Source organism: Nelumbo nucifera, chromosome 5 (genome assembly GCF_055504915.1).
Source record: "Nelumbo nucifera cultivar China Antique chromosome 5, China Antique-T2T, whole genome shotgun sequence".
Taxonomy (NCBI): domain Eukaryota; kingdom Viridiplantae; phylum Streptophyta; class Magnoliopsida; order Proteales; family Nelumbonaceae; genus Nelumbo; species Nelumbo nucifera.
The window spans coordinates 55,718,233-55,742,951 of NC_142653.1; the positions used below are offsets into that span (position 1 = coordinate 55,718,233).

At 29.8% G+C, this 24,719-nt stretch overlaps 1 protein-coding gene across 2 annotated transcripts in view; it reads right to left on the minus strand.

Moving 5' to 3' along the window:
• The window catches only part of LOC104596915 (protein ROOT HAIR DEFECTIVE 3 homolog 1-like), a 108,132-nt gene extending 86,870 nt beyond the window's left edge, over nt 1–21,262 (minus strand). Inside the window, exons 1-4 of one of the 2 annotated variants that reach the window (XM_088888733.1) lie at nt 20,765–21,262; nt 14,758–14,898; nt 2,312–2,378; nt 2,116–2,218 (exon numbers count right to left, since the gene is read on the minus strand). In XM_088888733.1, coding sequence (XP_088744859.1) covers nt 2,116–2,218; nt 2,312–2,378; nt 14,758–14,898; nt 20,765–20,768 — 315 coding nt within the window. In that variant the 5' untranslated portion in view covers nt 20,769–21,262. The remainder of the gene's footprint in view (nt 1–2,115; nt 2,219–2,311; nt 2,379–14,757; nt 14,899–20,764) is intronic. The other variant, XM_088888734.1, reaches the window with a different exon arrangement.
• Between the last annotated feature and the right edge of the window lie 3,457 nt (nt 21,263–24,719).

Sequence of the window (24,719 nt, forward strand, 5' to 3'; positions counted from 1 at the left end):
CCATAGGATAAGGATAAGGATAGGATCATTCAAGAAAAGATCATTCAAGAATTCAAGACTCATCAAGAATTCAAGAGTTCAAGACTCATCAAGAATTCAAGAATTCAAGATCCATCAAGAATTCAAGAATTCAAGACCCATAAAGATTTCCAAGAAGTCAAGATAATCCAAGGTTCCCAAGATTCGTGCATCAAGGGAGATCGGACGGTGGAGATCAAACCAAGAAGAGTTCGATCCTATCAGATTAGATGTTTGGATTCATCCTAGTTCTTTCCTAGTTCTTTTACAATTTCCAGATGTATTATAAATGCTGCTATTTTCCAGTTAATACACACTTCAGAATTATTCATCAATCTTCGCCACCTTTTCTCTCTCCTCTAGAGTTTTCTTTCTTTCTTGCTTCGCTAGAAGCTTGGTTCGCCCGGTACTTGCATAGCCAGCCCGGTTTCATTGCTTCCATGCTGCGTCATTTTTGCTCCAATTTGATGATTCATCTAACCAATTTCCTTTGGAATTGGAAGGGGATAGGCTGGAAATGGCCATTCCTATCCTTAAGGAAAGTCCAGTTGGGATTAATACAAAATTAATTCAAATCCAATGCAAAAACAAAGTCAGGGTGTCCGTAGTTGGAACTTGGGATTCGACAGTGACCCAAGCACAAAAGCACAAGAGGAACAACTATTGCATGCATTCTGGGTATTTTTTATTAAGGGAAATTACTTAAAGGAAGCACTGCTTGCATCAAACTGGACTAAATTCCTTATCCCCTTCCACATCATTAATAACTTTTTCAACTTCATTCGTCTTCCTCCTTCTCTTACCCCCTTCTCCTTTCACATCGTAAGTTTAGGTTTTGGCTCCTCAGCATTATTTACTTTCAGCCTCATTTTCACTATGTTTCTTTCCCCCCATTTCCTTTATTAATAGTAGAAACAAAAGAGAGAGGAAGAAGGATAGATGACAGAAGACATATATAGGAAGTATTTATAGAGAGGACTTTCCTTTACCTACATGTACTAGTGAGATTTCTTTTTCCCTTCCCTATCTTCCCTTAAGAACTTTTTTCTTCTCACTTTATCATGGCTTTTCTTAAGAAACTCTTCGAGTGGTATGCTCTAAGATACTATTTTCTCCGAAGAAGAGTTTCTAGTTTCCCCTTAAGGAGTTTAAATAGGGAGTGTGATAGTTATGCAAACTACCCCCTCCCCCTAGGTTAAGGACACCTGTCCTTCCTACATAAAGAAAGGGAACTCCCATATGGGGGAGACTTTATTTAGTTTTGATGATTTAACTAGCACACTAGCCAACCCACTTATTTGGATTAAAAGAATATCCACCAGTAGTAATATATCAAATATTATCATATATAACTACTAATATATTTAGAATATAATGAATACATGTTGAATGACATATGTTCTACCATTTTGTAAACTACATTATCAGCATAATAATCATTTCTATCAAAATTATTGCTCACTTCAAAATGTTTCTTTTTCAACTACCCTATTTATTGTGTTTCTTTTCTTTTTCAAAAAATATGTGAAGTTCATGTATGTTGGATATGTCATATGGAAACTTACAAATAGTACTTGCTGCATTAAGGAAAGTATTGTAACATATCATAATATGTACTTATTTTAAAATGATATATATTTTAGTGACCGGAAAAGAGTATAGTAAGGTTGCAATCCTCATGGACATAAACTGTCACTTTACAAAAAAAAAATATTAATAGAAGAAAAATTATAATGAATTAATGCATAAAATCAATTTTATTTAATCATAGTTGTTAACTAAATAAAAAAATTCTGTATTAGATTTTAGTTGTTGCTTAGTTTGGAAGAGTGCAAATAAATATATAGAATACAAATGCAAGGTTTAGAATACCATATACATGGTTTTCTACTGAACCTAATTGTATTTGCACTCTTCTCAAATTGAGCCTAAAAGAAATTCTATGATAATTAAAACTAAAATAATATAACAGACCTTAGGTAAGGTAGAAAAGTGAAAGATAATTTACTAACAAGAAAAAGTATTTGAGTTTCAAATGAATAAGTTCACAAAAAGAGATGGATATGTCAATGTGTAATTTAAAAGTTAAGGGAGAACCTCTCCTCTTTCTCTTCCATCATTGCCCTCCAAGTCCGCAACAAGCGCATAAGGTTCAGTATTTGTACATTTTGCCAACCAAATGCCTTTAGTAGTTTGAGACCTAGAAAATAGATGTAAATTTTATTTAAATAACATTCATTTTTATGCTGAAAGTTTATTCGAGTTGAAAATAAAATACAATATAAGATCTCACCTTCCCTTTTCAGCCCTCATTTCATTAAAACTGGTCCCAAATAAGTGGTTCAAAAGTGTGCTCTTACCTAAACAAAATCATGGTTTGAAAAAAAAAAAATAAAAATCATGCATTTTAGAAAAAGGAAAATGTATGAATATTCATAAAGCAAGCTATTGACACAGAGAGGTAATAATTTATAATAGCCTGTACCATAGTAGCATAGAAACATGTTTTTGGCTTAGGTGCCAGTTCAATTCATCGTAAGCTCTTTATGCCTCTAACATAGTTTAAATTAAGAATCCTACTAATTTTCTTTTTTTTTTATCAGCAAGGAAAATTAACTTTATTAGTAATTAGAGAGAAATCAAAAAACAGGATTACAATATATCACAAGACATCAATCAAGGCCACAAAAAAAGACTATAATAATGCCCAAAACAATTGCTGCCTATTGACCACCCTGCTTGGCTTAATGTGTCAGCTATCCCATTTGCAGACATTCTAATCCAAGAAAAAGTAGCATTGAGTTCCCTACTAAAAATTAATTTTAGATATCTCAAAAAATCCTATTTTAATTAAAACTCTTATCCTAGACCCATTGCTTTGTTAAAAGAATCCATGCATTGCTTTGTTAAAAGAGTTCTCTATGGTCATGAAAACTAAAATTATGATATTATTAGGTCTAAATTAAAGCGTCGGAACGTACTCATTTCTCAGTTGCCAAGTCATTCCTTTTTTCAGCCATCCCACTACAATTTTCAAATCACCTTCAATGATCGACTTATTGATTCCTATTTCCTTGGCTTTTTCCATCCCACCTAGAGCTGCTAGAAATTCTGCTCTGGTTGAACCACCCTGCTTAATTGGACCAAGGAAAAAAATACAAATAGTCGCATCCTTGTCTCTAAGTATTCCTCCAATTCCTGAGGGACCCACGTTACCCATTCCATTAAGATTAAAAAAGAAACACAAAACAGAGAATAATGGGTGAAAAAAAATGGTGTTGCAGGATAAACATAGAACCCCAAAGTAGTATTGGAGATAAGCCTAACCGATCCAGATCTAATATGGATTCTGAGATAGATAAGGATATGACTAGATCAGGATAAACATGATCTCTTCTGTAATCTATCTAATATTCCGTTGATATCTGTTGCTATCTTGTATGTTTCCATATGTAATCCAAACTCTCTAATGGAGTCTATAAATATCATTAACTTCAATGATCAAATACACACTGAAATCAATTCCCCTCATACGAGTAGTTCTCTCTATTTTTCTCAAGTATTTTCTTAGTTCAAACTGGTAGTCACTTCACTTGTCATGGACATTCCAAGCTTGATTGGTTAAACGGTGGATTTGGCGATGGAGACACAATAATAGGATAGAAAAGTAAGAAGAATAAGGAGAGGAGGAGGAGGGAGAGAATGAGAGATGAGTTGAAGCTCGTAGGTGGTGATGAAGATGGGTAGTGAGGTGAGACATAGAAGACCAGAGGAGGAAGAGGAGGAGGAGAAGAAGAAGAAAAAGAGGAGAGAGAGAGAAAGATAACAGTGGCGATGCGATGGCCTCGTGGTGGTGGGTGGTAGATGCGATCTAGTGGCAATGGTGATGGGGCTTTCAAGTTTTTGAATGATAGGAAAAGAAGAAAAAGTGAAAAACAAGGAATTTTTAGAGGCTTTTTCATACTTTTGGAGTTTTTTTTTTTTTAATTTATTTGAACGAAACAAAGGGGTATTTGTCAATTCATTGAGCAATGTAAACTTTTTATCCTTTTATGGATTGGTGTAATCAGAAAGTGCAATGGCCGGATGGGTGATTTTATGCGGTTTTTTAGTAGATTGAGGGGTTTGACCAAATCGATCAGGGAACTGAGTCATTGTTTAATCAATCTAATTGGCCGGTCGAGGCCAATTTGCTAAATATTGATTTCCTATAAAAAATGCGTGGTGATTTTTGTTTGTCAGCCATCGATTGTTTGGAGGTCACAGCAATCACAACAGTCTTCACATTGGTTTATTTCTCAACTATTTTGGAAATTCTTCATTTCTACCGTCACCTATTTGCAAATTGCAATTGCCACAAATATCCATTTGCCATAAAAGAAACACCACTAAATACACATAACCTAAATCATTTGATTTTAACATCTCCCAATTCTATCAAATTGGTCAATGCACTTGTGTAGCTACACTCAAGGTAACAATTTTAGATAATGTTTGGATAAATTTTTGCTTTGGGACTTTCGGTTCCCAAAAGTTTAAAAGCCAAAAGATCTACTTCGTTTGCTTGGTAGTGCTTACTTTTGGAAGCAAAAGTCCATTAAGGGTTGAAATGCCAAAGTCAAAATAGTAGACTTTGAGATTTTGGCTTTGGGCTTTTTTGTCGAAACATATATCACCTAACTCTCGACCGTCTCACTCTCTCATGTCTCTCGACACTCTCACACCCTATCTCTCTAATAGAAAGAAAACCGTTCTTATCCTTCCTCCTCTTCCTTGATTAACCAAACCTTAACCCTAATTTTGGGGCTAAAAAATTCTTAAGCACAAAACTCAAACTAGTTTTTCGAACCCTTCAAAGCTTTGATAAACAAATTCTATTAGGATCGGGGATGAATTGAGTGTCAAAAATTCCCACAAATTTGTCTACTTGAAATTAACAATAGCAATATCTTGTTTTGCAATCAACAAGTAAACCATGTAACAAAATTGGAAAGAACACCCTTTACACGAGGCTTCTATCTGAGGCTGCTACACTAGAGCCAATGTAACAGGCCGAATATAATTTATAGGGTAAATATGTACCACTTAATTGGGTTGAACTTTTAATAAGTTGAGGCCTTGAATGATAGGTTGGAGGATGGGTATGGCATCTAGTTCTACACTTTTACAGTTGCAGTTCTCAATGGTGGAGTGGTGGTGGCAAGGGTGAAAGTCATAAAAGGTGCAATCATGGTGACCATTGATCGATTAAGATTTTCGGATGTGAAGCAACTATTTGTTATTGTGAAGTTGGCAAACTAGATAGCATTAGGAGTGCGACTTGGGTATCTACCAAAAACAAGGAGAGAAAAAAAAAATGCAACTTGGGTAGGTTGGATTTGGATGAGGATTAACTCAGAACCAACCCTATGTCTCAAATCTTGGGCTAGGCCTAGCGAAACCAGAGGTTAAGCCCAAGTTTACCAACCCAAATTCAACCCAACTCATCTCGGACTGGGTTCAAGCAAGTTGGTTGGGTTTAAAAGACTTTCTGAATATAATTCTTCTTTTACTAATTTTTGTAGCCCCAATTTCTGGATAGAATAGAGTGAACATACGCACATATGTCATTAATAAGTGTATAGATAAATAATTTATACATGTATACATGTAGATATATAAGTAAAAAAATAATAAAATAAAATGCATAACATGTATGTATATGTATATTTTTGTGCATTGGTGTGAGTTTATCTTTCTTTTGATTGTATAAAATCATCCTTCTAGTAATATACATAAATATATATGTTATACATACACATACATAAATATGTATGTGTTTTAGAGTGTATGTGATAGTATATATATATGTAATATACATAAGTATATATGTTATACATAATGCGAGTCCCAACCCACTGTCTAAATTAGCTTTGAAACCTCAACTAAAGCACAAATTGAGTTTAAATTAGGCCTAAATTCTATAGGATAGGCTCAACCTAAAGCATAAAATCTCAAACTCGACCTGTACAAAAAAAAAAAAAACTATGTTGGGCTTCCTCGAGTAACACTCGGAATAACATCCATCCAAGTCTCAAGGAAATTGAATCTTGGACTAATCAGATGTGGAGACGAGCTATATAGGCTCGAAGTCGATTCAAAGGGCACAACGTGGTTTTACAAAGATGCTCTCCAAATTTTAACAGATCGCTATGGGTTACAGGTAGTGGGTCAGATTTGTCGAAGTTCTAGCACCATATTGTGCTGGCGATCCTTGAAGGACATAGGGAACACTCGAGGGTGGCTAAGAGAACCACAATTGGAACTCGGTTTACCATGTTTTCACCTTCATAGCTCTCATTCTTAAAAATGAGATACCGCCCATCTCCTAACGGAAGTTTCTCTATTCCCTATTAGCTCTTATTGCCATCTTCTAGCAAGATCTCTATCTCTGGGCTATTCATACATATTAGATTTGTTATTAGGAAGGGGGTTTGGAGGAAGGAGAGGCATGATGATATGGACTGTCTTGCTATATATAGCGGGCCTCCATACAATATATGGAATTGGATTTAAAACTTTTTGTTTTATGGAGCTACACAAACTGGGGGTAGAGATGGTAATTTTGTCTATCCCCGCCAAGTACCCAGCTTCCCCGATGAGGCAAGGATGGGGATGGAGATTGCCTTAGCGGGGACTGGGTGTAGATCAGATTAATAGGAATACCTGACTGGGGACGGGGAGTGAAGACCACACCCCACCCCAACCCCATTTATATATATTAAATATATGTGTATATATATATATATTATATTAAATATATAACATTATTATATATATTATTTGAATTTGAACTTTTTCTTTATTTTAAATAAATACATTTCTAAAAACAAAGTTTCAATTAGAAAATTCAGGGACTCAATTCCAAAATGGAGAAGCCCTCTCTATCGAGGACTAGGGATGCATGCTAAAATTTTTGATAGGGATTAATTTAAAACTCAAGGTCAAGATGGGTAGTATGATCCTGACCTTAAACCTGCCCTTTGCCATTCTTACCTGGATGTCATCCCCTAAACCTATAACACCCCCCAAACCCATAAATATAGTTCCATTAATTATGAAAATTATAAATGTAGTATCCCATACTTATGGAAATTATTAAAATTTTTCAAATATTTCTTTAAAAACTTAGAACTTTTATCTTTTAACTTTCACTAAGTTAACAAAATCACTAATTATTGCTTAAAATATAATAAATATCAAAGTTTCTGAAAATATAGAAAATAAATTTATATTGATTGAAACTAATTTCCAAAAAATTTTACTAAAACCTTTCAATTATTATTTGATAATATAATTAAATATTAATAAATTGACCAAAATTACTGAAAGTATCAATATCTACTTATTGTTAAAAGGTACTAATAATTTTTAATTATTAAATTTATATTTATTAATATTTTAATTAATTATTAATTTCTTATTAATTATTGATTTCAATAATTAATTTTCAAAAAAATCTAAAATTAAATTACCAAAATAAGTAATTTTTAGCAAGTAATTATTAGTAATTAAAATTTTCATTTAAACAAAATTGCAAAAAATTATAGTTAGGTGTTGATTTTACTAAGTAGTATTTAATAATATCAATAATTATTGAAAATATATAAAATATTTAACTACCCAAATTAATTTAATTAATTAACTTAACCACATTTTTGGTTTTTAGATGGTCCATAATCTATATATATAAATATACACACACACACACACACACATATATGTATATATATATATATATATATATATATATATATATATATATATATATATATATATATATTAAAATTGGTCTGTCCATGTCACCATACCTCTCCTTCCTTCAAACCCCCTTCCTAATTCCTATTTATCTCCTAAATTATCTCTAACAACTATTTATCTCTTAAATTATCTCTAATTTAGTACAGAAATTTTCTCCTAAAATATCTCTAATTCCTATTTATCCTCTTCCCCACTTTTTATCTATATCTATCTAAAGAAAGTTTCAATTAAAAGAATTAAGAACTATTTAAATGTTATAATGAAATTATGTATAAATTTAAAATATTTATTCAAAACACAAAAAATTAATAGATTTAATAATATTCATATTATTAATAATTCAATATTTTTACAAAATTCATCATGAAATTATGTAGTAACAATATAAATTATAATTTTATGAATTATTCAATTTAAATGTTATTCAAATAATAACAATTTAACATAAGAAATAAAACAATATTAAATATTTCAATAACTAAAAATTTTAAATAAAAAATTAAAACTAGCTAAATAATATAACAAAATATTTAATATTATGTAATAACATTAAAATAATGAAAATTTCTAAATATTTCACATATTTTTTGAATATTTAAATAACAAAATATTTAACATGACAAAATATTAAATTGTTAAAATAACGAAATGATGTAATAAATTTAAAAAAAAATCTTAAAAGTAGAATAATAATTATAATAGAATTCATAATATTCATATTAAGAAAAATTTAATATTTTCCAAAATTAATAACGAATTATGAAATAATAGTACAATCATAATTTTGTGGACTATTAAACTCAATAAATAATTAATATTTTAAGAATTTAAATAACAATATTATTTCAATAACTAAATAATATTGCAAATAACTAATTTCACTTATATCAATTAATAATTATAGAAAATAACTATCAACAAAATTATATTTATTATTAATAATTTTATAATAACAATGTATATTCATTATATATTTATATATGCTATAATTAATATTTATTTTATTTTCAGTAATTATTTATTGTTTTTTATAAATATGCATTCAATAATAATTTATAAATCTATTTTTTATTTTTTATTTAATATAAAATTATCAATAATTATTAGAGATTAGACAACTATTATTTAACTTTTGAAATTTAGTTTATTGTATTTATTGTTTTTTTGTTATAAATTTATTTTTAGTAATTGTATATTTTTGTAATTTTTAGATTAATACTTATTAGAGATTAAACTATTATTTGATATTACACTATTTATTGACTAATTTAGTATATTTTCAGTATTATTTATTATATTTTTGTAATTATTGTATTTTTATTATAAACTTATTTTCAATAATTGTGTATATTTTCTATAAATTTTTAATAATTATTGGAGATTAAACTATTGCAATTTATTAGAGATTAAACTATAAATTTAGTTAAAATTTGGAGTTTTCAATGATTAGTTCAATTTAGCTGCAAGTTGTTTCGCGAACCAAATCGATCTGGCCAGATCCGCAGTTTGTCACTCAAGACCGATTGGTCATTAGTGAAAACCCACCAACTCGGGTTGTATCGATTTGGGTCTATTTTCGGTTTAGTTTTTTTGTTCAAAAGAATTAAACTTAAAAATTAACTTCAATTTCATAAATTACAATGATATTATTAAAAAATAAATTACAATAATTAAATCTACGCTATAAAATATTTTAGACTAAGAAATATGGGAACTACTTTCCTGTATTAAAAAATTAAATTTAAAATATAAAATATTAATATCTATATATACTAAACCAAAGTCGATCTAAAATACTATAACCAACCAACTCAGGTTGAGTTTGATTGGATTGTTTGTTAAAAGTTAAAATATAAAACAATTATATACTCTTATGTATTTCTATTGTTTAATTTTCTCTTTACAAAGCCCATGCATCGCACGGGTTCCGTCACCATGCCTCTCCTTGCTCCATTATCCCCACCCTACATTCTACTTTCTCTCCTCTCCCCTTCCCACCACTCCCATTAAGCCATGTCACCCAACTACCTAAAAGTATTCCTATAATCTCTATCCTATGGTATCTCATTTTAACCAATAGGAAAGTATGGCGTTGCCCCACTCCCTAATCAATTCCTAAAATGCATCCCCCCAATCTATATCCACTCTCCTTTATTTAAAATATTCATACTAATTAATAAATAGTAAAAATGGTTGATATTTAATCCACCCATAATCAATGAGTATTAAATAGTGTTATTACCAAAAGTTAATAAATGTGGTTAGTAAATTACCAAAAGTTAATAAATATTGTTATTAATTAACTCATTAACAACATTTATAAAAATTGAAAACTCTTTAACTAATTTCTATAAAATTGAGAATTATATTTAACAATTATCAGAAAGTATAAAATTTTAGTTATTGTTATTATTATAATTAATAACCAAATACAAATGAGGGAACAAAATATTATAAAGTTACAAAATAAAATTATTAATTAATTTATATTGAAAATATAAGAATAATTAGTGTAATTTTTTTAGTAACTACCAAATAAAAATATTTATTTAATAACAATTTAAAAATTTTTTAATAAATCCCCATAGTTACACAAATGTAATAAATTTTTCAAAAATTTACATAAAACTACATTTTCATAAAATAACATTTTTGAAATCAAAGGATATAAAGTATTTGAAAGTTTCTTTAAAATGTATTAAATAATTATTGAAAATTATTAGAATATTTTGGAAATTTCAGAAAAAAATTTTACATTTGATAGATTTTGGAAAGCCATTGAAAAATTATGTAATTTTCATTGCAAATTGTTCAAAATTATTAAAGATAAAAGACTATGCGAAATGCAAAACTATAATTTGAAAAAATAATTACACAAATGATTAAGTTAGAAAAAGGAAATTATTGGATAGTTTATATTAGAAATTATAAGATAAATTAGTATAATTGTGTAAGTAAACCATTTGAAAAGAAAAAATAAATTATTTAATAAAAATTTGAATAAATTTTCAAAATTACACAAGGACAATAAATTTTCTAAAATTTTCATAAAATATTATTTTTGAATATTAAAGACAATTTAGTGTACTTTTAGAAATCTACCATGAGATTGATACTCAATATATCATTTTGATCAATTCTATCATCAACTTGATTATTGGGTAGACGAGGACAATATTTTCAAAACTGGATCAAAATAGATGGTTAGACCGAAAAATTTGAAAACCAGACAATGTTTCTCCTCAAAACTGTTTTTTGTCCAAAAGCCATTTATTTGGTTAGCGAAGTGCTAACTTGGGTAGTCGACCACCAACCCAAACAATAGTTTTTGTCGTTTTATGTTTTTCCAATTTTTTATTTTTTTGTCAAACCTAATCATCCATTCGGACCGAAGAATCAGACCGTTTGACCCTAGAACAGTTCCCTATTCGGTCAAATTTTAAAAACCTTGGATAGGGAGTGGGTGCCTTGCCTTGAGCTTGGCTTGGTGTATGGCATGGCCTAGCCCAAGGACTGGTCCATGGACTAGCTCGACCCACGGCACGGCATGGGCCCGTGCAGGCTCAGGCCGTGGGATGTGCCGAACCGACCCCCTAAATTATCCTAGTGGAGAGAGGCAGGGCCCAGGACGCATTGTGGTCCAGCACGGCACGGATCACACTTTGTACGAGCCACATGCGGGTCGTGTCATGCCGATCCAACACGACCCAATTTACACATCTACTTGAACTCGCCCAATACTAGGGACAAGGTAGGAAAATTCGATGATTCTCCATCCTTGATAATGAGTGTGGTGCCTTTGCCTTGAACTCGCCCAACATTGAGAAGTGGTAATGTTGCCCTAAATCCACGTGACACTGGGGACGGGGTGGGGATGGGGTAGAGTGTCTTGATTATGGGGTAGGGAAAGGGATGAGGTACCCTGCCCTGAACCCACTCCATTGTTATTCCTATATAATTGTTAATTATTAGTGGAATTAATAAAAATGTTAGTTTTTATAATTTTTTTTATTTATTTAAACTTAATCAAAATTTCATTTAAAAATAACAAAAATAATAAAAATTATTAAAATTACTACAAATTATTAATAAAATTAAATTTATTAAAAATATTTATTCACATTTAATTAACAATAAATATTTTTATAAATCAATATTATATAAAAAATAAAATGATTAAATCTTTCAGATTTTTCCGTGCATCGCATGAGCCCCTGCTAGTATAGATTAAAAGGTGTTTTAGGAGGAATTTTATATGGGAGAGATTGTTTAGGAGAAATTTTAATTGAGGGTTGAGCCAATTGGCAACATGAGAGAGAGAGAGAGAGAGAGAGAGAGAGAGAGAGAGAGTTGGAATGGAACTCTAGTGAAGAAGAGAGGGCTGCCATAGGGCAATATAGATTATGAAGAGGTGTTTTAGGAAGAATTTTAGGTGGGAGAGATAATTTAAGAGAAATTTTAGAAGAGGATTAGCGAAGTGATTAGAAACATTAGAAAGAGATTTGGAGAATTGGAATGGAACTCTAAAGAAGAAGAGAGTGCTGCCACGTGGTCACATGGAAGGACTAGGAAAATTTAAGGGAGAAAGGAGAGGTTTATAAGAAGAAAAGAGAGAAGGGGGAATGAGAGAAAGAGAGGGCTGCTGACGTGGGAGGTAATCACACTTTATAATAGAGTATAGATGTAGATAGATAGATGTGAAAAAGTGATTCCTGTTGTATGGTGAGATATATAGTTTGGGGCCGCGCTACCTCCGTATTGTGTAGCTTCTCGTATTTCTACAAAAAAAAATGGTAATATATATAGTAGGTTGCTTCTAAAAGTTTAACTAACCCTGTGTTTTCTTATATGTCGTGAAAGTGAATGCTCTAATGGAGATTTGAACTTCAATTATTCAAATTCAAATTATTTGAGGCTCAATGTGAACCAGCAATCCAGCATGAATTCACGCTTGAAATCCAGCTTATGGGGCTTAATTGCACTTCTTGTACATCAAGGATTTAAAAGGACAATATTAATATTTCAAGGTCAAAAGGATATTTTTCTTTAATTAATCTGACGGAACTTTTAAGTTTCCTGCAATAGATAAGGAAGCATTTTGAATGGTACTTTCTAAATTAGACTTTTCAAAAGTCCAGCTAAATTATGGATAAGCCTTAATCTACTTTACGTTTAAGTCCAGCTAAATTAGACTTTTAAATTAATGTTACCAAATATTTAAGGTTTCCTGTCATAGATAAGGAAGCATTGGTAAAGGAAGCTTACCGAACACCCTTATCTACCGAAAGGGTGTCAATGGACCGGTTTTGGATTGGACTCCGTTCAGTTCAAAATTAATTTGGACGGATTGGATGGACCAAGATATAATGGGTTGGATCAATTCGGTCCAAAATATTTATTAGATTGGATTGGATCTGGTCTATTCATAATAAATTTATATTGGATTGGATTAAGCCAATATACGGTCTATTGATATAAGATAAGAATATAGGTGTCAATGGACCGGGTTGGATTAAAACCAATCTAAATCAAAATGAATTTGAGCAAATTGGATGGTTCAGGTATTGAATTGGACCGGTCCAAATGGCCAAAAATATTCGTTGGACTGGATTGGACCTGATCCATCTATAATGGACCCACATTGGACTGGACCGGATTGGACCAAACCAGTCCAATTGACAGCCCTACCAGTAATGAACACCCTTATATCTACATTTTTTAGTTAAATTAGATTCCTTCAAATTACTTGATTTCTCATTCTAATTTTTTAACTTTTTCACTCATCCAATTCAGCATATTCATTTTTACCACACTTATTTTTTGATATATTGTTTTTTAACCTCCCAAACACTCTATTCCATACAACACAATTGATCTTACAACTATTTTATATAATTTTTCTTTTAATTTAAGTGGTATTCACCTATCACATAAAGCTCTAGATACATCATTCCCTTTTACATATCCTGTTATAATTCAATGGATGGCATCTATTTCAATCTCTCCCTTGTTATGAATTATCGAATCAAGATACCAAAAAGATTACGTTAAACTATATCTTGATCTCCAATCCTAAATAAACTCTGATTTGCACTCATATTATTATTATTATTATTATTATACATTTTATTTTAATCTTACATATTTTAAAATTTCTTGTTTCCAAATAACTTGCCTACCACAAACCATATATCAAGTCATTCAAATATGAAACAAAGGTGATAGGTTTGACCGATTAAAGTTGAGGGACTCTGCAACGCCAATGAAGCATGAACAAACCAATAATTAAAATAAATTCCAAAAAACATTTAACCGCATGATATATTTTAGGGAGAAGTACCAATCAGCCCAGATCAGAATTTTACTAGGCCCAAAGTACAGGGGGAATGCATCCTGACAGTGAATTGATGCCAAATTCATAGGCAAGATGTGGTTTATAGGGGGGAGAGGGCTGGAATTCAGAATTCTGCATCGTTCCGTACTTTTCCCTATATTTTAAGGAAAAGTAAAGACAAACCCAATATAGATTTCTGAATTCTACTGCAGATGTATAAATATCCCATTCTATACACTAATATCTGCCCATAAATTATATCAATTCAAAGCTGGCACTTATCCAACTGTACTTTGAGTCTGAAAATTCTGACCCTGGGCTAACCGTCTTTCTCCCTATGTTTTATTTCAGTAGATGATGGGCCCATAGTTAATTGGCAAGTCGTAAATGAGTCTCAGTAGTTGCAGATGTTTGTTGACTTCTTGTTTATATCAACACAAGTCGTAAATGAGTCTCAGTAGCCTCAGTAGTTCCCTATGTTTTAAAATAAAAGCAATTTTTTATCAACACAAGTTCAGCTTTATGTAACACACGCTTGATTGTAATAAAATAATATTCCTTGAGTGAATCATAAAAGTATATATAGAGAGAGAGAAAATCCATACCGCTACTCTGAGGACCCATGATTGAGATGACGACGTAGGAAGATCCGGAATCACCCAACTTGATATTTTCCGAGAACTTGTCATTAAATCTACCATTTCCTTCAATTAGTTGGGTAGCGTAACATTTGTCCTTCCTTCTTGCTGATAAAAGAAAACATTTTACTTTGTACCGTAAAAGATTAAAGTGTAAAACATTTATAGTCTATGATAGATGAGTAAAGAAAAAAGAATGAATCATTGCAATTTGTGAATCCCGCCAATAACCAATAACTAATCATGAATAAACATGGCATTCCTTACCTATCGAAGATGAACCATTCCTGTGTAAGAAACATAAATAAGAAAATTAACTGCCCAGAGTGATCAGTCAAAGAACTAACAAACCGAAGTTGCTCTGGTGTTTCACCGTTTTAACTGCATTACGTTTACTGATAATTTAAGTTGCCTTCATAAGGTATACTTCTAGCGATTTGTAGAAGTATATGTGCGTTGCACTTGAAAATATTAAATAATAATGATGATAATAGTCAACAATCAAATGACTTTACTGGTTGAACCATTAACCTATTTAACCAGGAAAATGGACTACGATTAAGACATTAATTCATTTTTTTTATATTTTAGTCATTTCTATTTTTAGTAACAATAATTCTTATTTTTCAAACATATTTTTATTTTGATATGAAGAATATATAATATTAATGCATGCTCAATAATTATATTTTCCTTTTTTTGATTATTATAGTTTCTTTTACTTTTAATAATTTATTATTTTTTTAGTTAAACCGGATCGTATTAGATTTGGATATCCAACATCTTGGTTGGATTCAGATTTGAATCAATGTTTATGAGATCCGGTCAGACCTTCGGATCGAATCGAATTCGAATATACCCTGATTCAAATCCAATCCGATCTGTTTTCATCCCTACCAAACCACTTGCTTACAATGGCCTATCTAATTAAATCATTGGACCATTTGATATGGTTAGTGGGGTCATGTGTTATACATTAATGCTCTTTATTTTTTTTTGTCTTAATTTTTATTTCATTTCTATTATTAATGAAAATAAATCTCATTAATACATTTTTATTTGATGAATATATAATATTATAGAATGTACCGAAAATTATCTACAAATTTCTATATTTTCTAAAACTTTATATATTTTATTTTTTAATAATACATCATGTGTTGATCCATTTGACATGGATAGTTGAACCACTAACCCACCACTTGGATGGAAAAACCATTTTTTCTTTTTGATTGATTTTAAGTTATGTATTACATTTTCATCATCAATAAAAATAAATCTTATTTTCGCATTTAATTTCGAACATGGCATTATCAAATGATGATGATAATAATAATTAGTAACCAAATGGACTATGATTAAGACATTAATTCATTTTTTTCTTTGTATTTTATCCATTTCTATCTTTACTAATAATAATTCTCATTTTTTCAAACATATTTTTGTTTAATATGAAGAATATGTATGTTCAAATTTTTTATAAAATTTATAAAAAATTATATATTTTTATTTTTTATTATTTAATTTATGAGACAATAAAAATTATTTATAAGAGGAAATGTAATTCTAATATATTCTTTGAATATTGGTTTTTAATGTTGTGGTCAAATCAATTATTTATATATATAGTATTTATATTATTTATATATAATATATATGTTATTTATTATTTATTTAAAAATATGTTATTTATATTACATTTTTGTAAGCTTTTTATGTGATGGAAATAGTTGAAAAAATACTTATATATTTTTTTATTTTAACTATTATATTTTCTGTTTTCTTTTAATATTTTATTACTTTTTTAAAAAATTAAATCAGATTGTATCATATTCAAATATCTGACATCTTGATCGGATTTGGATTAAAATCAATATTTATGAGATCCATTCTAATCTTTAGATAAGATCAAATTTGAATATACTAATCTGACATGTTTGCATCCCTACCAAACCACTTGCCTACAATAACCTAGCTAATTAAATTATTAAACCATTTGACATGGTTAGTCGGGTCATGTGTTAGATATTAATGCTCTTTACATTTTATCATAATTTTTATCCCACTTCTCTAATTAGTGAAAATAATTCTAATTAATCACCCCTTTTTATATTATTAATATAAAATATTATAGAATGTACCCAAAATTATCGACAAATTTTATATTTTATAGAATTTTATGTATTTTATTATTTAATAATAACATCCATTTGAAATTGATAGTTTAACCACTAACCCACCACTTGGATTGAAAAACCATTTTGCTTTTTCTATTGATTTTAAATCATGTATTCCATTTTCATCATTGATAAAAGTAATTCTTATTTTCATACTTTTTTGTTTAATATGGTGAATATATAACAATATAATTGTATCAAAATGCTTTATATATATATATATATATATATTTAATATTTATTAGCTATGGCATCATAGATTGACCCATTTGACCCAGAATTTTTAGATCATTGACCTACTTACCATCTATATATGGAAATTGTTTCATTTTCAAAGTGGTTTTAAATTATACATTTCATTTATATCATTGATAAAATAATTATTATTTATCATACTTATTTTGGTTTGTATTATTAGTATATAATATTATAGATGTGCCCAAAATTGTTTCATATTTTTTGTACTATTCTATTTTTAAAAATTTACTTTTAATTATATATCATTGATTAACCTATTTGACCCGAAAGGTTAAATCATTAACCCACCCCTAGATAGGAAGATGGTTTAATTTCCCATTGGTTTTAAGTTGTATATTTGATGCCCATCATTAATAAAATTATGTCTATTTTATTATAATTATTTTTTAATATTACAAATATATAATAATAGAAACGTGTCTTATTTTTTTCAGAATTTCTTTTTTCTATATTTTTTATATTTCTAAATTTGTATTATTCATTTATGACATCATGAAACTATCCATTTGACACAAATGGTTGAAGTACTTACCGACGACCTAGATGGAAAATATGATTTCATTTCTAGGTTTATTTTAAAAATATAAAATTCCATTCTACTAATAATCATTGTGTATGGATTTATTAGTGGAATTTAATGATGATTAACAAAAGTATTTTTTATATTTCTAAATTTGTTTTATTTATTTATGATATCATGGAATTATCCATTTGACCCAAATGGTTGAACTACTTACCCACCACCTAGATGAAAAAGATGATTTCATTTCTATGTTTATTTTAAAAATATAAGATTTCATTCTATTAATAATTATTGTGTATGGATTTATTAGTGGAATTTAATGATAATAAATAAAAGTATAAATGTTGGATTCAATGAGAGAGAATGTGATTTATTTAATGACTTAAATGTGAGGCTTAATGAGAGGTAATTAAATATACTTAATAGTATTCTTTTAATTACATTATCTGCCATTTCAATGGAGATGAATTAAATTCAAGATGAGGTATTTCAGTAAAGAAAAATTACAGAAGCCAATACCTCCTCATTCACACTTTTATAAGTAGTATAGATAGGTAGCATGCATCTAGATGTAACAATGTGAAATCAAATACAGCAAAGCCAATCTTGGTCGTCCGTTAATATAGAACTCCATTGATAGTAGGTCTGTTAATGATATCCGAAAATTTGCAATTTGATCTAACAATCGGTCCTATTATTTTATATTTCGATGATGTATATTTATGTAGTTAAATTAGATTCAGATTTTGTAATTTGTATTTAATTAGTAATTGGATTTGGATTTGGATTTAGCTTCGTTTGAGCCAATTAAAATCTGAATGTTATTATCTTATACTATTTATAATTTATTGATTTTCATATATAAATTTTATATATTATATTTAGGTATTGTTTGATTTCACTTAAATAAGTATTTAATCAAATTTAAATAAATACATAAAATAATTTGATACCACACAATAAGTGGAAAATAAGCACTTATTCCTGTTTGGAAAATAAGATAGAAATAAGTGCTTGTTTCAAAAATAAGTACTTAATAAGTGAGCAACCTTAGGGCTACTTGTTTTACGTACTTATTGTCTTATTGATAATTAAGTACTTAGAATTTGATTAATTAATTATTTTAGATAATTAATAAATATATAAAATAAATATTTTATCGATATAAAGTATATAAATATATAAATTATTTATGTAACTTAATTATTATATATAAGTTATATAAAATATTTTATATATTATATATAAGAATTAAATAATCAGTCGAATTTGGATATTTATCAAATCGAATCAGGTCATATCCAAATTCGACCAATTAGACATTCAAATTATTGGAATTTGATTCGATTATGTCAAATATTGAATTCGAAATTGGATTTTCAAATACTGTTTACACCCCTATGTGTGGTTCGCGTAAGGCATTATTAACTTTTGGTGTGAGGCTTAATCATTACCATTGTTGTTTAAAAAAAAATCCAGCAATTATGATTTGATTGGGTGTGATCAAGAGGCACTATTCAAAAGTTAATAATCATGAACTGCATAATTTTAATAGTTACAAAGTTTGAAATTGTGACTGTTTAAAGAGCCTTTTCTGAACCAACACCTTTCTTTTCTCCATGTCTCTTCAGAAATTATAGGGGCATTAATCAAGCAAATGAACACAAGTTTTTGAAGAATCACTTGTCTCTCTCAGTTCGATATGCTACTGTCTCATAGAAGGTTTTTTCAAAGACTCTTCAACTTTATTGATTACAGATTCTCGCCCAAGGCTCTATTTTTATCTTGGGAATGAATTTTCTTGAGTTGGGGCAAATAATATTTAGTGGGGGGCAAGAAATATTCTAAAGACAGTTTAAGCATGCCTCAAACCTTCTTCTCCAAGTTTTGTGACCCCATTTTCTAACAAATTCTATGGAAAAGAGCGATTCTCGAGTGACTCTTTTACTTGAGAAAGTAATACTCTTCCTAGATTTGGGCAAGTTACTTATGCATAATCTGATAATCGCTAATATGATTGACAATATTGTCCCTTCAGTAATGCCAATTCTTTTTTAGTTCCTAGATTTGTCATTGCACACCTTTACTTGGGAAATAAAAAAAACATTGGTAAATATAGTGTTATTATACAAATAAGTGTTTCTCAAAAAACACTTATATATCCAAGTCATTTACCTAAATACAAACAAGACCTAAATCTCATAAAAATGCATTTTAATAATTTAATGACATTTATTCAAAATTTGCTAAACTTTATTTTTATAAGCAGTGCAACTCTACCAAAATGGAAGGCAAGTTCAAACCTAAGTTGCAACCCTATTGCACCCTTTTCTGTCTTCACCATCGATTCTAAGGCCCAGTTTGAAAAGAGTACAAATGCAAATATGTACAATGCAAATACATATTTGTATTTGTATTCCAAGACTCAATTTGAAAGGAGTACAAAAACAAATATATAGAGTGCAAAACATTATATTTTTTATTATTTTGTATCAATACTGTAGGTATTTGTGTTTGTACCATTTCCAAACTGAGCCCATGTATTGAGTTTAATAAAAAAATGAAATTGAATAAACAATCCATATTTCATATAATTAACAAAAGATGTAGCATCTGTTCATGGAGGTTTAAACGTTCAATCATCAGAGCAATAGTTTAGCAGTAGAAAGAAATCTAGTAATGGTTGAGAAGTTTAGTAGCCACAGAAAAGAAAACATATCATTCGGTATTAGGTTTTTGAAATGACTTTCAAAAGTCAGCATGATGAGGTGAATTCAGTCATCTCTCCAATTCATGCATTAAACACACCTAGCCTATCTATTCCCATACAACAAATAGTTTCATTGAAAGAATAAACAAAATTTAAAACACCCAAATAAAGAAATTTAAACACACCAAAAATAATTAAGAGATCAGGTTCACATCATCCATTAGAAAATCAGAATAGATTTTATGACAGGAAAAGGTAAAAGATATGACAGAAGGAAGAACAAATGAAGAATAAGAGGGGACAAACCCATGGAGTCGGTTGCTATGAAGACAACTGAAAGAAGTACACTGTAAAGACAATGGACGCCAAAATTTTCCGAAGGAACGCTCGACTTGAGAGTAAGGAGAAAGCGCAGGAGCCACCCGACACACGAGCTTTATTTATAGCAAAGCTATTGTACGGAGATGAACATCCAGCAAGCCACCAGTTGGAGTTTAGATTTGCTGCCAACAATTTCTTCCGATACTGTTCCAACTCGATTCGTATCAGCGCCCCACCATTGCACATGAGAAGTTCATGCGGGGACTGGGGGTATATTCCGTGGGGGTGTGTCAATCTGGACTAAAGAGAAAGCGCAGGAGCCACCCGACGCATGAGCTTTATTTATAGCAAAGCTATTGTACGGAGATGAACATCCAGCAAGCCACCAGCTGGAGTTCAGATTTGCTGCCAACAATTTCTTCCGATACTGTTCCAACTCGATTCGTATCAGCGCCCCACCATTGCACATGAGAAGTTCATGTGGGGACTGGGGGTATACTCCGTGGGGGTGTGTGTCAATCTGAACTCTGTCCAAATTACGTTGTATTTGGGAACATTTTTTATAAAATAAATGATAGGACAGTTATTCTTATTATGTGGCTGTTGTGGTCTATTGGGCACCGCGGGGGACGAAATAAGAAATTTCACTGAATTTACATTTAGGGACTTCTTGTTTATTCCTAAGTTTGAATGTGAAAGAACAATAATTACATTAAGAGGTATATTGATATTGGTAAGTTTTTCTTTTCTTTGAAATTTGAATGTAGAGAATGTTGTTTTAAACTTTGAATTTTGAATTCTAAAAATTATTAAATATTCATTTTGACCCCATATATGATTGTTTGTCTTTTTTGGGGAGTATCATTGGAAAACAAAAACTTGTATGATTGCACTTTAAGAGATAAGAGATAAGAGGAAAGACAACCATTTTTCTCTTAAAGTTAAAAGATTTTTCTTAAGAGATAAGAGTTAAAAGATTTCTCTTAAGAGATAAGAGTTAAGAGGAAATGGACAAACCCTTATGGATTAAAGAGTGGGTTAGCATTGGGTTGGAAAAACCTGTTGGCTGCATGTACTTCGTTTGGACTAACTGATTGACATGGGCCCGCCGTAGGGCACTGGCTAACATGATTGACCGGGTAGGGGTGTCAATGGACCAGTTTTGGGTTGGACTCTGTCCAAATCAAAATCCATTTGGATGGATTGTACGGGCCAATAAGACATTGAATTTGGACGGATTGGACGGACCAATATGACATATTGGATTGGACCTGGTCCGTCCATAATGAATTTATATTGGATTGAGCCAATATCTGGTCCATTGATAGAAGATAAGAACATAGGTGCCAATGGACCAAGTTTGAATTGAAACTTGAGTTGAAACCACTCTAAATTAACAGGAATTTGAACAGATTGAACAGTCTGTGGACCTGTCAAAAATGGTCCAAAATATTCACTGGACTAGATTGGACCAGGTCCATTTGTAATGGACTCACATTGGACTAGACCGGATTGGACCAAATCCAGTCCAATTGACACCCCTAGGACCGGTCTTGCACAAATGGAACATGATGGATAGGTTGACAAGGTTGGGTATGGGCCACTATGCAAGGACTTGGTCAATTCTGTGGGTCATCCCATTAATCCTATCTAGTTGTCGAGATACATGGTTCCAATATATTTATGATTCGGGTTGGAAGTAGTTTCTCATTCCACAAACATCGGCCAATGAATTCATTTTGTTTTAACCTCCTTTTCTTTTGAAATTTGAAATTTATATTTGGAATTTTAATTTTAAATTTAAATTTTGAAATTTAAATTCTGTAATTTAAACTCAAACTTGAATTTTTAATTTTTTAATTTTTTCTTTTTTTATCTTTTTATTTGAAGCTTTAAATTTAGATTTTGATATTTAAATTCCTAAAATTTAAATTCAAATCTATTTTTTTTTGTTTTTTTTTTTTGAAATTCAAAATTTAAAGTTTTGAAATTTAAATTCAAATTTAGATTTTAAAATTTAAATGAAATTTGAATTTTTAAAATTTTATTATTTATTATTATTTTAAATTTGAAATTTAAATTCAAATTCAGATTTTGAAATTAAAATTCTTGAAATTTAAATTCAAATTTAAATTTTTGAATTTTTAAATTTTTAAAAAGTGCAAGCAAATCAATTAGACGACCTAGGGGCTGACCTAGGATTTTGTAAACTAGTGGTTCAACCAATGTGAATCCTCTTAGGTTAACTTGGAATGACACCACTTCCTTTGGTTAGCCAGGTTATAGTTGAGGATGTAGCAGGCTCCCCTTTCTCTCGCAATGACCTAATTAAGTAACCACAAAACCCGCTTTGGCGTAGCCATTTAACCTCTTTCCTTAAACACTAACTGCCGGTTATAGAAAATAATTACAAGCTTTCTTAAAATTCAACACACCTTTGAACTAAGTGTGAGGCTTCCGTAAAGGATCTTGCTATCCAATTTTTAAATTAGGGTTTAGGGTAAACTGCACAAGAAAGGTGGTGATTTTTGAGCCAAGGAAGGGTGATGAAATCCACACCTTATCTTATTTAAATAGAATTGCCCTTAAGTAGATTAACAGGAAGAAAAAATAAATAAAGTAAATGCAACTAACTACAATGCATAAACAATTATCTCTAAAATGCAATTCAGTAATATAACATAAAATAATAAAATAAACTACGCAAACGAAGCAATTAAAATAATAGAAAGAAATAAAACCTAACACATTCACAACTAACAAGATGATGTCAACAATTAAATAAACCTATATGATGCATGCTCTAGCATATGTAGCCCTAAATGATGAAATGCAAATGCAATATATATATAAATTAATTTTTCAATTTTTTTTTTATTTTTTCAATTTATTTTATGTTTAACTTTTTCTAAAATTCGAAAATTTAAATTTAAATTTCGAAATTCAAAATTCAAATTCAAATTCAAATTCAAAATTTAAACTCAAATTCAAAAATTTAAGCAATTTCCTATTTAAGGATTACTTATTCAATTAAATAACAAAAAAAAGGGAATTAAATAATGCAACAACTAATTATAACAAACAGAAAATAAAAGAAATAATTATACTAAGAAGGAAATTAACAACTACCAAAATAAATTCTAACAAGAAAAATTATTATTCTAAAAATCAAACCAAACAGAAAATAAACAAAAGAAAATTATGTGGCAATAAATAAAATGAAATAAAATAATCAATTTTTTTTTCTGTTTTTTATCAGAAATAAAAGAAAAACACTAACCTAATAAAATAGAAATTCAAACAAGAAATTAAAATCAAGAACGAAAAATAGATCTAGACACAAACAGAAGAAAAATAATACTAAAATAAAATAAATCGAATCTAAAAAAATTAATTAAAAATTCGAAAATCACTATTCTACCAAAAAAAGAGTTCAAAAATAAAAACAAAAAACTTAAAAATAAAATCGGACGACTACACCTGAAACGCAATCCAACTTCTCTTATCTTCTCTTATGTTCTACAGTCTCACAATGCTCTGTTACCCCACCTTTTGCTATTCCATCCTGCAGAATCAAAGAGAAACAAGAATTAAACTGATATAACGGATCGAGTATTAAAACGAAAAAGAAAAAGTAATGAAACAGATCTAGGTAAAGCAAATAAAAGTTTTTCTCTGTGCTTCCCTGACAACGACGCCAAAAATTTGGTGTGTCCGGAAGCGTGTCGTTAAACACTTCGGAATATCAGTTTAATCATTTATAAAATTTTTCCAATTGTCAAACAACTATAAATGTAGTTAATGGTGAGAACGGGTCGTATCCACAGGGAAGCGAGGGAAAAATTAATACACTCAAATCCGGACAAGAAAATATAAGAGGGAAGTGCAAAAATATAAAACAGAAATTAAAACTAAAATAAAATAAAAGTAATTGGGATCC